The following is a 16,270-nucleotide window of genomic DNA, read 5'->3' as shown; positions in this document are numbered from 1 at the left end:
AGAAAACAAGGATTTACTTTTAGAAGCTTTATTTTTTGAAGAAGTTATGCGGAGGAATCCTGAATAATGATTTTTAACAACCATATAAGGATTTCTACATCCGAGAAGTTACCCTTCAAATGATTCGCCGTAAGGGACCTGTTTACTCTAATAAGCTCCGTTTTCAGAACTGCCTTCCTTTTTCGTCCCCAAGGCGCATAAGAACATCGAGTCGCGTCTTGGTTTCCTTCCTCACACTTGATTCTAAATCACTTTCAACTGTTTCCAAAGGTAACTCTTCCCTCAAAGGGCGGAGCTTTGCCAACCCAGACGCCGTGCGGGAGAATGTCGCAGCATATTCACTGAGCACCTGCTGTTGCCATGTGTCCTGCTGGACCTCAGGGGCGCGAGGCGCACAGGCAGCTGCAGCCCCGATGGTCTCAGGGAAAGACAGACAGCCTCACGATTCAACACAGCGAAAAGCGGTGGCAGCTGTAGGTCTGGCGGGGCCCCGAGTGAGGAGTGGCTTTCAGGAAAGTTTTGAACAAAGACACCTTCCCAGAATGCACCGTCACCTCCCGCAGTGACGCCTTCAGGAAGGTGTGAGGGCTCGTGTGTGTTTGGAAACGCTTCACTTCCTGATAATCACTTCTCATCTCTCTCCGAATGCGTTTGACCCGGCTTGTTTGCAGCAGTAGGAAACAGATGCTGCTACCATGTGATAACCTGCTCGTTCGCCCCGCAAGCCGATCAAAGCGGAGAAGTTAGAGCGTCTTGTGGCTCTCGTCAGGTTTAGGATTTTGGTCAGTCATTTAAATAACCTGGTGCCATGAGGACGTGTTTGACAGCCGAGGCTTTGGTGACTGAAGACAAGACTTAAATAAAACACTCCTCGGGTGAGAACAGGAGGATGGCAGCAGCGTGGGGAGACCACACGGGCGTGTGGGTCTCGGGACGGGTGAAACAGGCATCCCTCGCTCAGATGACCTTGTGTTGCCCCCGGAGAGCTTGTGTGCCACCGAGTCGCCCTCCGTCAGGGCAGTTGGTACTTGGGAGGAAATCGCGTTGGAGAGCAGGGCACAGGCTTGCTGGGGACTTGGTTCCAAGCAGGGACACGCTTTACTGGGAAACTTTTTTCTGCACTCCTTAAGAGTATATCAATTAGGAGCTCCTGCTGTGGCGCAGCGGAAACGCACTAGTATCCATGAGGACACAGGTTCGATCCCTGGCCTCCCCCAGTGGGTGGACGATCTGGCGTTGCTGTGGCTGTGGTGTAGGCCGGCAGCAAAGCTGTGGCTGTGGCGTAGGCCTGCCGTTGCAGCTCTGATTCGACCCCTAGCCTGGGAACTTCCATATGCCGTGGGTACAGCCCTAAAAAGCGAAAAAAAGAAAAAAGAATATATCAACTGCCATTTTAAGGAAAGCCATAAGAAAATATATTGACTAGCAGAGAAATATAAAGTGAAAAATTTCTAACTCCATCTGTTTTTTTTCCTGCCAAAAATAACGTTTCAGTGATGGTCACGCCTCCCAAAAGCACAGCTCCCTTATGCACCCTGGGAAATGGGAGGCCTCCGTGGTCCTTGGTTACTGAATCAGCACTTTTCCGCTTTTCCAGCTTTCTCTTTCTGTTGCCAGTTTTCCACCCATTTATGGCATTTACGGAAGAGGCACCAGACAACGGTACTCACAGATGCGGAGTGAGGGACTCTGGTGGTGAGCATTGGGGCAGCTTGTGGTCCGTGGCGTCAGCCTCAGCTGGGCAGCCTGGACTGCTGGGGAGGACAGGCAGGTGGGTGGATCTCGCATGGATCTCTATTTGCCATAAAGGCAGGAAAAAAAAATATATTAATATGGGTACTTCAGTTTAGTATTTGGGACCTCACAATTGCCAGTTCTGACTATAAAGACAAAATCAAAAGTGTAGGAAAATAGAAGGACCAAGAAAAGATCTAAGGAATCTCAAGCTAAAGCTTTCCTTTCCTTCCTGCCTTCCTTGACTAACCATTGGCTGAGAAGCAGCGTCCCAGCGGCACCAGGCAGGATGCAGCAGGCGGAAGGCCCTTCCCTTCCGCTGTGTGGCTTAGGTCTTAGTGGGAACTTCCCGCGCGGTGCGTCCCCGGGTTCTGCTCATGACCCCCTCTGGGGGAAGCCAGCAGCGGGCAGGTATCTGCCTCCTTTCACCTGCAGTGACCGACTCAAAAAGTGACGGTATCCTTAGTGCCGTGGCACCATGGGGGGGGGCAACATTGTAATGATTTTTTCACTGTGCTGTAGAGCCTTCATTGTTCCCAGTAAAGGTGGTTTGTGCCATCTAAACGGGCAGCTGCTTGTGGGAGATTCTTCCTCCTTCACGCTGCCTGGAGGGCGGGAGGGGGAGAGATCAGGACTGTGCCCCAGGGCTCTGCTCTGGAGAACATCGGGTCTGACAGCGGGGCACTGGCGGGGCAGGGGGCTTCCAGTGTGCATCCTGGATCAGCTTCTCTCCGCCCAGGACCCTGGAGCTGGTCGCCAGGCCTTCCTCCTCGGACCTCGGGGCAGGTTCTCGGTCTGCAGCTCCCAGTGTCACAGCGCTGGCCTCCTCCCTCCACGACAGCCACGCCTGCCAGGAGTCTGCCGGCCACCACCAGGACAACTTCCTGCCGGAGGCCACTTGGGACGCTGACCACTGGGCCTCGAAAGCTGGACTTCTCTTTTGCATACATATTTAAATGTGAGCCCTACACTCAGAAAAACTGACCAGAGAAGGTGATTATCCCATAATAAGCACTCAGTAAAGAGAATTTAAAAAAAAAAAAAGGCTTAAAATATGACATGGCAAGTTACTGAAGGAAAGGAACGCAGTTTTAAACCTCGCAGTTAACCCTCTGAAGCGCGGCGTCTGTGATGCGGCTGGTGGTTCTTGTTCTGGACTGGGTCACGCTCCTGAGTCCCTAGCCCGCATGTCTTGGGTCCATACCTGGACGTGCTGCCACACAGCTTGAGACCTGGGCTGGCCCGAGGTCTGGGGAGGATCTGGGGACAGAGGTTCCAGTTCCTGAGTGATGCCCGGAGCATCCTTCCATGGAGAGCATGTGACAGTGTTGGTACGTCTGATTGCTGTGTCGTATTAAAAACCTGTGCTGTGGACTTTCTGTCGTGGCTCAGTGGTTAACAAACCTGACTAGCATCCATGAGGACTTAGGTCTGATCCCTGGCCTCACTCAGTGGGCTAAGCATCTGTTGTTGCCGTGAGCTGTGGTGTAGGTCACAGACCAGGCTCAGACCCCACATCACTGTGGCTGTGGTGTAGGCCAGCAGCTGTAGCTCCAATTCAGCCCCTAGCCTGGGAACCTACCATATGCCACAGGTGTGGCCCTGAAAGAGACAAAAAGACCAAAAAAAAAAAAAAAAAGTGTAATGGCACCGAGCACGAGAAGTTTCATCACATCTCTGGCAAATTCATATTGAAAGAAAGGACAGATGGTTGAAAACAGCCATAAAATATTCTATTACATGTCTGCAAAAATCATTAGACAGTAGTTAAAGAGATGTTATTAATGGCTCAGATTCACTTGGGGAGTCGTGTTTCTGTAATGCACATTAAAGCAAGGATGCTGCTGGTATTTTTAATGTAATCAGGGCCAGAGACAAACACATCTTCCTGGGTAATTAGAAGATAGATGTATCGACAGTAAAGGAGCTGCCGTGCAGCCCCGCTCCACGTCATCTGGGAGGTTGTGGTTTTATCTCCTGACGCCCAGGAGTAAAACGTTCCAGTGCTCGCCCAGAAGGCCAGGGGAGCAGCCCCTGCTGTTGTATTGATGTATTCTGGGAGTTTGGGGAAGAGGTCAAATGATTGTTTCTGGAAATCGTCAGAAGCCCATTGTTTCAAAGCTGTGGATACCTAACCGGTCTGCGAGCTGAGGATGGCTGGTCTGAGCCTCCCAGGTGCTTTAACGTGTCCTTTAAAATCAGCACAAAGTCAGCGTCTTAGCCTTGTGAGTGTGTGCATAATTCTGGTGTCTCTTTTATGACTGAGTGACAAAAAGAGTATCCGTGAGATGACAGGGAGCCATTGGGCCAGGTGCAGCCAGGGGGTGTGGTGTTCCCCCCCCCCCCCGCCCCGCGGAGCAGAACACGCACCCCCTCAGGTCCGTATGTCAGAACCCCGGGACGACCAGTGCCAGGGCACGAGGCTCACACTGCAGAACAGGACTGGGCCGTGAAACGAATCCAGCCTCAAAGCTGAAGGAGCGCAGGTGTTCGAGGAGCTAGGACCGCTGTTCTCGGGGGTCTGGCGCCTCCTCTCGCTCAGCTGTCTGCAGCTGCTCTCTCCTCAGCGCTTCCTGTCCTGTGCTCTCTGCACCTGCCACCCCTCAGGCCATGCTCTTCCCCACAGGGGCTGCCCGAGTGGCAGTGTGCCTCCCAGAACGTGGGCGGGCGTGGGTTTGTGGCACATTTTCACTTGCTACCTTTTGCATCGGTTGCCAGCCTGTGGCTTCCAGGGAGACATGTAATCAGGTAGGTGGTGCGTCTCCAGAGCCCTTTGGGGAGGGGACAGAAGTTCCTCGATGCACTAGTTAAGCTCACGGCACGTGGGTCGGGAGTGCTCTCCCACAGTACGCATCCTGGGACTGCAGATGCAGGCAGTGCTCCTGCCAAGGGCCCCACGTGGCTGCGTGGGCCTCCCAGGTGGATTCGTGGACTCTGTTCCAGTGAAGTGGTGAGTCGTGTGTCCTAGACTAAAACCAGTCACCTCCAAGTAGGTTCCCCCTGTTCATAACTCTCTCCTTATCCCTTCAACCTAAAAATCACAAGCAGTTGAAACAAGCTATATGAATCTGCCGTGTCTGAGATCTCAGCACCCACCACGGCGGCGGCATAAAATCCTGGCATTTGCTCTGTCAGAGTTTACACCACAGAAAGAGGTGCTTTGTCACCACTTTGGACCCTGAAAATGTTTATACGGTTGGTTAACAAGCATCAGCAAAAGGAGAACAATTGCAATTGATTCTCATATTGTGTCCATGGGAAGTTTAAACGTCTGGATTTATTCCCAGCTATAAAAATGAGTCTTGGCTCTGTCAGTGTTTATCGTGCTCCTCCACCCCCAGCCATCGCTCATGGCTGTTGGTGTAGCTTTCTCAGGAAAGACGTGTGGCCGTGAACTGGACTAAGGCTTCCAGTGCTGGAGGCCAGATGGATTAGGGACACGTACTTGTGAACTTGGACTGAAGGGGTGGCGGGGTGAGGAGGTGCTGTCACGAAGCAGCAGTGGAGTGTTTTGCTGGACAAGGAGCAAGGGAAGGAGCGAGACAGGAATGTGACGTTGATGGAGGATTGGGGGTGTGTGGGCATTGGGAGGGTAGGTTCCAGGGAAGTATTGCTCTTTCTGTTACCTGCTAGTCCCTGTTCAGCTTGACAATCAAAGGGTCTTAGTGGCCTTGAGCTGCTTCTCCCACCGTGCCAGAGCTGGGAAACAAATTAGTAGCCTTCAGCCTACAACCAGGAAACCTTGTCAGGGTGCCAAGGAAGCTGCACAGCCCATCCAGCAGCACTGCTTTCATGGTGGCCCTGGAACACAGGGCACGGCCCACAGCTTTCCCTGTCTGCAGGGCAGAACCAGTGACCTCAGCTGAGCTGCCAAAGAATTCAGAATAATTCTCTTACATAAATTTGATACACTACAAGAACACACAGACAACTAAACAAAATTAGGAAAACAATTCGTGAACAAAACAAGAATTTTCACAAAGAAATAGAAAGCATCACACACACGCACACGTGTGCGAACAGAAATCCTACAGCTGCAAAATATAGTGACTGAACTGAAGAATTCAGCAGAGAGCTTCAGAAGCAAACTCAACCAGGCAGAAGAAAGAATCAGTGACCTGGGGAATGCAGGGTGTTAGAAATTATCCAGTCAGAGGAGGAAAAGGTGTAAAAAGAGTGAGGAAAGCCTGCAGGATTTATGGGACACGATGAACAGAAACAATATCCACATAATGGGAATTTCAGGGGGAGAGAGAGAAAGGGACAGAAAGTAGACCTAAAGCAATAATGGCTAAAACTCAAACCTGGGGGGAGACATAGGCCTCCAGATCCCAGAGCACCAGAGGACCCCAGAGAGGTCTGAGCTGGGGGGTCACCCTGAGGCGCAGTGTAATTAACTGGTCAGTGGGCAAAGCTGGCAGGAGAAGAGGGAAGGTACATGCGAGGGAGTCCTCACGTGACTGTCAGTGGGTTTCTCAGCGGAAACTTTACACCAGAAGAGAATGGGGGACAAATTCGAAGTATTAACAGAAAAAAAACATGTCAACCAAGACTCTTAGACCCGGTGGAGCTGCCCTTCAGGAGCGAGGAGGGAGGGGCTTTGCCAGACACACGAAGGCTAAGGGAATTCATCACCACCAGACCTGCCTTCCAAGACATGCTAAACGGACACTTAGCATCATAAAAGCCCAAGAAAGCAGCGCTGGACCTTGACTGCGTCAAAGCTGGCTGCTGAGAGGCCGAGTGCCCTCTGGGGCCCCACTCGCCGTTGGAGGCCAGTGAGCCCCGGTGATGTGTGCCTTTGCCCCAGTGGAACCTCCGCTTCTCAGTGGGGAGTTGATTCTGCCTCAGCCTCCAGACAAACATTTTCATCATCTTCGGAGGAAGGCTCTTTTAAGAGCCTGTACCGACAGAGGTGCCAGCTGCATATGTGCTGTCCTGAAGGAGAGAGGGCAGGCTTTCCGACTGAACTCACGATTGAGGGCTTTGGTTCTCTTGAGCCTGAAGTTAGAGAATGCTGCACTCAAAGTGACGTGAGCTCATTTCAAGTGTGATCAAGACCATACAAACCGTGGCATTCCCGTGGTGGCTCAGCGGTTAACGAGCCCGACTAGTGTCCGTACGGAGGCAGGTGCCATCCCTGGCCTCACTCAGTGGGTTAAGGATCTGGCGTTGCCAGGAGCAGTGGTGTAGGTCGCAGACGCGGCTTGGATCCCACGTTATTGTGGCTGTGGCGTAGACCAGTGGCTGCAGCTCCAATTCAACCCCTAGCCTGGGAACCTCCATATGCTACATGTGCAGCCCTAAAAAAAGAGAAAACTAAAAAACCCATGCTAACTTCCCCAAGTTCCTCGAGTGTCCTGAGAGGAGATGGAAGGCCTGTCGGCCGAGTTTCCCGTCGTGCAGCAGCTCGTCATCCAGGCTCGGCCTCGCGGGGGGGCCCTTGCCTGAGCTCCTCATTGCCTGGGTGGTCGCACAGGTGATTTCCTGACTCGCTGGCCTTCTCTCTCCTCCCGCCTCCCTCTGCTCCCCTGGGTTGTTTCGTTTTGAGGATCACTTAGAGACTCAGATTCTTTTTTATTCAAGGTGTTGTAGGATCCAGCGTGGTAAACCTATCGTGACCCTTCTGGACGCTCCCATCGTCCCACCCTGGCCCTCGTCTCTCTGACGCGATCCTGTTCGTCGTGGACACTGCCTTGCCCTCTGACACAGGGAGGGTCTTGCTTCGTGCTTGCCAGTGGTACAACGCAGTTCTCTATTCTTTTTCCATCCATAGCGGTGGGTTTTTAAAAGCAAACAAAAAATGTATGTCCCATTCATGGATAAAAATAAAATGCAGTATATTTCTCCAGAAATTTTTCTATGGATCAAAGCCCAGCTACTCATAACCCAAATAAGCAGGCTCCTCCTCTCAGGGAAGAGCTGCCAGTAAGAACTCTCTGCCTCGGCACCGTTTATGTGTGACAAGCCTCTGCCGGGACAGCAGAGTCGTGCTCCTAACTCAAGATGCAAGACCTTGAGCAGGCAGCGCTCTGATAAAGCCGCTGTGCACCCAGCCCCGTGCTGGTGCCCTCGTAGATGGAAAAGGAGGTGAGACCCGTTGCGAAAGGGAAACAGGCCAATAGGCGACAGCACAGATGGTGGCGCCTCAGGAGCTCATAGGGAAGAGGCTGCACAGAGCAGAGCCGGAGGGGGGTGGCCTGTGAAGGAGGCTGGGAATGGACAGCTGGATTTCTGCCCCTGCAGGCCTGGCGCAGGGCGCTTCTGACACAAGGAGCTGTCACGGGATGGTCTTTGGGGTGGGGGCCAGAGGGACCAGAGAGGAGGGACTTAAACTTGTCACTTGTTGCCCTTCTGTGCTTAAGTCTAATTCTGCAATACAAAGACAATTAAGATGTTTGCACTGGTGGGAAAGGGGGGTTATGCCACCTGAATAAAAATCCCCACGCCCTGGTGTGTGTGGCGAAGTCATCAGAGTTGATCTGGAAGACAGTGGTGACCCCTGGAAGGTCGTGACAACAGGGGACGTTTTAGAAAGATTAACTGAGTGGGAAAATAATGTGCACACATACCAAAGACTTCTTTGTCTTTATTCTTTTTAAAGGCTTCTTGTATGGTTTTTTAAAGATCAATCTTCATTGCTTCTAGTTTATTTCAACTACATTGGATTTGTATTTTTTCGGGTGGAGTCCCTAGGACGTCTTGTACCAGTCGCAGGTACCTGCACGTGTTTATGGACTCTGAACAATTCGTTTTGATCAACCGGTTCTGAAATTACATTCCTCCACATTGGGCTTCTCTGGCTTTACCACCACCATTTTTTTTAATTACCACAAAGTTTTAAATGCCAACAATTTTCTATCTCCTTATGAAACCATCTTTTTTTTTTTTTTTTTTGTCTTTGCTAGGGCCACTCCCGAGGCATATGGAGGTTCCCAGCTTAGGAGTTTCATTGGAGCTGTAGCTGTTGGCCTACACCACAGCCACAGCAACTCAGGATCCGAGCCGCATCTGCAACCTACACAGCTCACGGCAACACCGAATCCTTAACCCACTGAGCAAGGCCAGGGACCAAACCCACAACCTCATGGTTCCTGGTCAGATTCGTTAACCACTGTGCCACGATGGGGACTCCATCCTTATGGAACCATCTTGAAACACCCTCTTCCCAGGGTAAATAGTGCTTCTTGTCAGATTCTAACGGTCTAGCATTTGGGGACAGGATGCCATGGAGACTGGTGTTTGTGAGTTGATCAGTTTTGTACTTACGTGCTGGGCTGCTTTCAGCACTCAAGCCCACTCATTCCTCCAGCCGCACCGGCATCCTTCCTGCGCAGGTGAGCGCGGAGAGCACCTGTCTGCAGGAGGCTGCCTCTGAGTGTGTAAACCCCACCCCAATGGTTTCCAGCAGCAGGGATTACTGGCTCGGTTTGGATAGTTTTAGAGGGTTGGGGAGTTTCTGTTTGCTTTTGCCTCCCTTGAATATAGCAAATTCTACTCGACACTCAACCTCTCCAAATAAATCCAGCCTCTCTATTCACTCAAATACAGAGAAGCCAGTTTTTCAAGAATTCATTCATCCAAGTGAGTTTTTAATGATGAATATTCCATTCCTCCTCCTTTTAAGCCACTAATTGATCACTTTCCTCCTGTGTCCCAAAAAAAGTGGTGAAACTCAAAGCAGCGTTTGGCTGGGGAAAAACCCAATTATGTATTCCTCTTAAAATAACTGTCGTTAGAGTATATGTATGTGTATGTATATAAACAGTGCGATGTAAGCGTACAGCTCAGTGTATTTTTATCAGCTGAAGACATCTCTACTCAGAGCCCAAGTCAATAAAGAAAATATTGTCACAGGCAGAAGCCTCTCATTTTTCCTTGCTGTCACCATAACCCGCCAGGGTAACCACTGCCCGGGCGGCCTCTCTCACAGATTGCTTTTCCTGCTTCTGTGCTTTGATGGACCCGGCTACCCTTGCTCAATATTGTCTGAGCTCCGTTCACATCATTGCATTCCGCTGGGGATGTTTTCCTCAGGGCTGTGTCTTTTTTCATTTGTTCAGGCCCCGCAAGTGTATGTATCCTCGCTGCCCCTGATGGGCATCTAGGTGGTTTCCAGTTTGGGGCTGGTTGGAACTGTGCTGTTATGAACATTCGGGACTCGTCCCTCGGTGAATGGTCATTCCATGAGTGGAACTGCAAGTTTATCTGGTTTGCATTTGTTCAGCTTTCGACGATACCGTCGGGCATCCACAGTGGATGCACCAAATTGCAGTCCCATCTTCAACAATATTATTCCAGTCGTCCACGTCCTTCCCGGGACTTGGTGTTTTTTGCGGTTTTCATTTTTACTAGTCTAGTGGACATGGTAGTTTTAATTAATTTTTCTAGTGACTCGGGAAGCTGAGTACCTTGTCATGTTTCTGTATATATGGAGGGATATTTCCATGTTTACAAATAGGAATACCCAGTGTTGTGATATTATTTGTTGTTCTCCAACCTCCTGTATAGAGGTGCTGCAGTCCCAATCATATTCTGAGCAATATTTTTTTTTTTTTGTAGAAACTGAGAAGTTCTTCCAAAAAGTTCACATGAAATTTTAAAAAGACCGAAGATAGCTAATGCATACATAAAGAAAAAGAGGAAAGCTGGCATATTTCCACTATCATACGTAAAAGCTGTTTTGAAGCTGTGGTAATAAGAAGGTGTGGCATTGGTGCAGGGCTGGCCTCACTGATCAGTGGAATAGGATAGAGTCCGGGAAGAGACCCTCTCTGTACAGTTACCTGCTTTATGGCAAAGATGCAACTGCAGAGCCCTGGGAGAGGAGTGGCTTTTCAGTACATGGCGTTCCATCTATCGGACAGCTCTTTGAAAGGCAAAGCGTGTTGACCTCTTCCCCATTCCATAAAAATGGATTGTAGACTTCAATAGAAAAGGGAAAAAAAGTTTTAGAGGCATTTTAAAAAACCAAACTCAACCGCTATGCAGATAGATACATTTGTCTTTTTTGGGCTGCAGCCACAGCATGTGGAGGTTCCCAGTCTAGGGGTTGAATGGGAGCTGTAAGCTGCCGGCCTACACCACAGCCACAGCCATGCCAGATCCGAGCTGTGGCTGCGAACTACACCACAGGTCACAGCAATGCTGGATCCTTAACCCACTGAGTGAGGCTGGGGATCAAACCTGCTTCCTCATGGTCAAAATCAGATTCGTTTCCGCTGAGCCGCAATGGGAACTCCACACTGAGTGAATTTTAAAGATCTTATTTCCTTTATTGAACAATTCATGAGTCAGGCAGCAACACAGCAGATGGGAAGGAGCTCTGAGGAGCTGTACAACATGAAAAGCTTTACCGGCAGAAGGAAGTGGAACCAGGAGGCACAGAGTGGTTTGGTTGAGGCCAGGTCACTCTCCTGTAGGGGTGGCGGGGGCCTGTCAGGCAGATGCCCTAATGCGTGCTGATCGGGTGATTCTGATCGGCTGGTTTAAGGTTCCATTTCTGAGAGACGCTAGAGTTACGTCTCTGTTTGACCGTGTGTGGCTTAGCATAAGTGACTCCATGTGGGCCCATTGTCTTCATTTTAACAGGAAAACAAAAGAAAACCTCTTCATTACTGTGGAGAAGGTTTAAACAGGACACAAAAAATGTGAGCCATAAAGGAGAAAAAAATAATACATTGGGCTACACAAAAATCATAGCATCAAGAGCAACATTAAGAGAATAAAAAAGCAGAAGGGAGAAAATATCTGAAAACAGATTTGCATACAGAATGCATAAAGAACTGCTGCACATCAGTTTTTATTTTATTTATTTATTTTTGGGGGCCGGGGGTCAAACCCACACCACCGCAGCAAGCCAAGCCGCTGCAGTGACAACTCCAGGTCTTTAACCCACTTAGCCACATGGGCACTCCACAAATCGTTTTTTAAGATTGAAACCAACTCTTAAAAATGCATTAAAAAAAAAAAAAAAGATTGAACATTCACTTTACAGAAGGTGACATCCAGGTGGCTGATTAACACGAGAGGAGTCCCCTTTTGTGGGGGCTGGGGGGTGGCCTCTCTTTAATCGGCCAGTGCGTATGTCATTTACATGTTCACATACTCCCTTGCTACTGACCGTCTGCCACAGAAGGCTTGGGAAACATCAGCAGTGCACATGATTGCGTTGAAACACAGTATCCCTTAAATATCACTGTTTTGGGCTCATGATGTTTGGATGCCGTGGACATATAAACATTGCAGGATCTAAAGGAGGCAGCAGCAGGAGACGCCAGATGGTTTCACACATGCTTATAACCCTAAAGAAAAACGAGCTTTTCCGTCAGCATGAAGTGGGAGCAAACAGATCCCCTGCCGCCTGCTGCCCAGCCCCTACCCGCCATGTCCAGTCTCAGGGCCACACAGCTTATCCGGACCCAGGACCCCGCCAGGCCCACCACGCAGCTCACTCATGTCATCATTAGAAGGGACGTGCAAGCGGCAGGGTAGACCAGCTAAGGAGGCAGTTGGGTGCTCTGCTGGGAAATTGTCTAAAGCTGAAGGTGTAATGGCTTGTGTTTTAGGGAAAGGAACGAGGTGTGTGGCCTTGACACGAGACCACGTTAGAACATTCTGCCCTAATTCCTCCTCACGCGTTGGGACCACCTGGAGAACTCCACAGACTTGCTGCTCCCTGGAGCCCGGCGCTCAGAAGCTCCCTGGGTGGTCTGAGGTGCCTGCAAGGCCGGGACCCCTGCTGGCTTGAGTCAGGGCGCAGGTCACCTGAAGTCCCTTGACCTTGGTCGGGAGGTGCTCTTTCTTTCTGCGGTTCCCCTGCGGGCGGTTAAGGGTGCAGGGAATGACTAACAGGAGTTAGTAACACTTGCAAGAAGGAGCGCCCGGACTTTCTAAGGGAAGGGCTCCCCCGCTCCCGACTCCCGGGGCGGAGAGACGGCCTAGCTTGCTGGGCGTCCCTGCCTCCACCCGGCTGTCCTCCCGCCTCCGGGGCCCTCCACCCGCTGGGCCCTGAGGAGTCCAGAGCCCTGCAGCCACTTCCTGGGAGAAACGCGGCACTGGCGGCTGTTTCAGTTTTCATTTTTTAAATCCCACTGTGAGTACAACTATCCTCTAATGAAAATACATCACTAAAATTTTTACATAATTCACACAGCCCTTCGTAACTGCTTTCTTCTGTGATTAATATCTTATTTACTTTCCTCTTCAGTAACCAAAACTAATTGATGGGCTGTGTTTTAATATTTTGTCTTACAGTGCTTTAATTGCTTTCGTACTTTATCCCCGATGCTGACCGCCAAGGCTTGTGGGGGGGGGTATATACAGCAGTCCCAAGGCAGTGCCACTGCAAAGTCTAAATAAAAGCAAATAAAGGAAAACTTTTAAAGGTGAATCCTAGGAATTTATCATCCGGCTAATAGTGTTTTCATATATTTCTTCTGTTCCTTTACCCATCTTTTTGGCCGACCAAAGGAAAGTGGAGAATAAAATTTTAATCTACAGCCCCTAACCTGATTCTTATTCTTCCCATGTTTTTCACACACTAGATCAAAATACTGTTGTTCAATAAAAGATTCAAATTTATGGAGGTTCCCATGTGGCTCAGTAGTAACAAGCCCGACTAGTATCCATGAGGATGCAGGTTCAATCCCCAGCCTCACTCGGTGGGTTAAGGATCCGGCGTTGGGTGGGTTAAGGATCCGGCGTTGCCATAAGCTGTGGTGTAGGTCACAGATGTGGCTCGGATCCTGTGTGGCCGTGGCTGTGGTGTAGGCTGGCAGCTGTAGCTCTGATTCGACCCCTCGCCTGGGAACCTCCTTATGCACAGGCGAGGCACTAAAAAGCAAAAAAAAATAATAAAATTAAATTAATAATTTATATACCATTAACCACCATTTAGAATATTTTGGTTACTTCATAATTTAACAGTTTCTTCTAGTTTTAGACGTGTTGTGGACATTACCCCGTGCAGATTCCCCACTTTTCCGCAGGTTGGACAAGACAGGCCACGTTTTACTTTTCACGTGTCTACTGGGAAATGTGACTCTCTGTAGTGCAGGTACAGGATCCATCCTTTGCTGGCCTTCTGCTTCTCTGATCTAAATCCCTGGCTCTCTGTTGTTGGAGCATTTTAATGCCTGTCAATCTGTGATCCAGGTGACGTGGCAGCAGAGGAAGGACAGGGAAGAGGGAAGAAGAGCATCTGGTTGTTGGGCATCAAGCACATGCAGTGTTGTACCTGCCTGGTTAAGAACCACGGCCTCCAAAGCCATGTTCTGGCCCCAGATTTTCACCTGAGGGAACAGAGATTCAAGGCGAGTGGGACCCAGGTCTGCTGGGTCCTAACTTCCTACAGCTGCAGCTTCTCCAGAGCTTCGAATCTGGTTGGGAAGGAGGGGAAATGACACGCAGGTGGACGCACCTGAAATTAAAGTACCACTTACTGTTGCGAGTTACAAAAACAGCAGCAAGCTAGACAAGTGCCAAGAAATAACAGCACCACCGGATGGGGGCCAGCAAAACTGCTTCTTTGTTGAAAAGATCAGCCCCACCCTGAAGTCTAATGAGAGAGATTTCAGGAGGAAAACAAGAAAAAAAAAAATTCCAGGAAAGGAGGATGGCTTAGAATGAGGACACAAGTGGCTTAGATGGTTAGAACGAGGGGACGAAGGTGCGTGGCAGGAGAGGGGGGCAGGACCTTGCGCACGCGCTGGGCGGCCGGGCTCAGTCCGTGGTGCCCAGGTCAGGTGACCAGAACTTTAGGCCCAGGGCTCCTGGAAGGCCGCACAGCAGAGGTGTGGTTTGAGGTGGGTGTAGGGGACGCTTGAGTGCAAGCAAGGTCAGGATGAGAAGGCGGAGGCCTACGGCACGGTGGCCTGCCGGTGGCTGGAGGACCGCTTTCCTCAAGAGCCTTTGAGATGCGTTTGGGTGGCGCGCGCTGGAGAAGTGTTCCGTCTCAGGACTTCCTGGTGGCTCAGCAGGTTAAGGAGCTGGCATTGTCACTGCAGTGGCTTGTGCAGGTTCAGTCCCTGGCCTGGGAACTTCCACATGCTGCAGGTGCAGCCAAAAAAGAAAAAAGAGACGGAAGTGTCGTGTTTCAAAGTCTGTCCTCATCAAACCAGCCATCTCTTCGTTGTAAACACAAGGAATAAATTAGAATAAAATACTAATGTCCACCCCTTATCTCACAGGGTCTTGCTCGGCCTTGGACCATGTGTTGGCCTATTTCTCCTGAAACTCCCTTGCCCTGGTGTTTGAGGACCCCGCTGTCCTGGTGCACCCCTCACTGCTCCTCAGTCCCGCCCCTGGGCTCCTTTCTCCTCACCCTGCAGTCTGGCCCCCGCGCTGGCCCACCTTCCTGCTCTCGTTTCCGTGCGTGAGTGCCACCTGCTGGCAGCCTGGCCCGGGTCTCCTGTGACTCTCCTGAGTGGTGGCTTAGAACCCCTGGGTCCCCAGTCCTGCCGGTCTGGTCCTGAGCCCGCCCACACAGTGGGGTGCCCGGTCGTCTTCCCTCCCCCACCCCACTAAAACTGTGATCCTTCGAAACCCCCGCCCAAGCAGCTGGCGTGTGGCCTCCAGTAATCCTCCTTCCTTCTAGATTTGACCCTGTTCCAGCCTCAGTGACTGTGTAGACTTGTGCTTGACGCGGGCGGAACCTCGAGAGCCGCGGACCGGAACAAAGAGGCTTCCGTGCAGCCGGGTTGTCTCACTCGGGCCGCTGCTTTGGGGAAGGACGGTCTCCAGGCTGGCTTGTGACGTCATACTCGGGGTGAGTTCCCACCGCCCGGAGCACCTGCAGAGGTTCTTCTGCCCATATTTGCTTTTGCTTCATGAAAGACTTTGAAACACTGATTACTCTTAAATCCATATAAGTACACATGGATATGAGTGTGTCTGTACGTTAACACACACGTGTGTGCATACACACATCCATACAGATGGATGGACAGACAGCATTAAATCTGGCGCAGGGGGGGGCTCGTTTTTCTTCTCTTTGTCCTTCTCTCCGAGTCCGTCCGGTAATCAGCCGACTGGGACGTGCCCTGGTGCTGCCGCGGGGTTTAGAGCTGACGACCCTCTTTTCAGCAGCGGTCACGGGTGGCGGCAGGGCCTCCTGGCCTGGGCGTTCCCATTGCCACCTTTGCCGATGGGCTTGATGTAAATCCAGCTCAGAAGCCGCTCTGGCTCAGGCGCTGTTAGAATGGAGAGATGCATTCAGTTTTAACCAAGAACAAACTAAATCTGTCTTCTAAAGAGAAGGAGGAGCAGCCTCCCGTGGCATTTCCTTAAATGGATTAATGTGTTGATCTTAGAGACAACGGGAGCCATCCCTCATGTTTTCATTATTAAGCCAGGTGAAATGAAAAGCAAATCTCACTGCTCAATACCACCTCTGGGGATTCGGCTGTGTTGTGTCTATTTTAAAGTAACCGGCAGGCTCTCTTCTGTAGTTAAAGCAGACGGTCGTAAATACGAACCTTCAATATTCCTTTTTTTTTAAACTGGAGACACTGTTTAGTGGCTTTCTGTTTGCAGG

At 50.5% G+C, this 16,270-nt stretch overlaps 1 protein-coding gene across 5 annotated transcripts in view; it reads left to right on the top strand.

Annotated features, from left to right (window-relative positions):
* The window catches only part of LYRM4 (LYR motif containing 4), a 158,278-nt gene that overhangs the window by 70,251 nt on the left and 71,757 nt on the right, over positions 1-16,270 (top strand). The window contains exon 3 of one of the 5 annotated variants that reach the window (XR_002346273.1): positions 15,332-15,502. The exons of 3 other annotated variants lie outside the window; for them this stretch is intronic. Coding sequence is in view for 1 of the 2 variants with exons in the window: in XM_021100142.1 (XP_020955801.1) it covers positions 7,321-7,329 (9 nt within the window). In the remaining variant the exon portion in view is untranslated. Of the gene's footprint in view, positions 1-7,320; positions 8,629-15,331; positions 15,503-16,270 lie in introns of those variants that run through there. One more of the 5 variants, XM_021100142.1, reaches the window with a different exon arrangement.

Source organism: Sus scrofa, chromosome 7, assembly GCF_000003025.6.
Source record: "Sus scrofa isolate TJ Tabasco breed Duroc chromosome 7, Sscrofa11.1, whole genome shotgun sequence".
Lineage (NCBI taxonomy): Eukaryota > Metazoa > Chordata > Mammalia > Artiodactyla > Suidae > Sus > Sus scrofa.
This window is presented reverse-complemented; position numbering and strand designations above follow the sequence as displayed.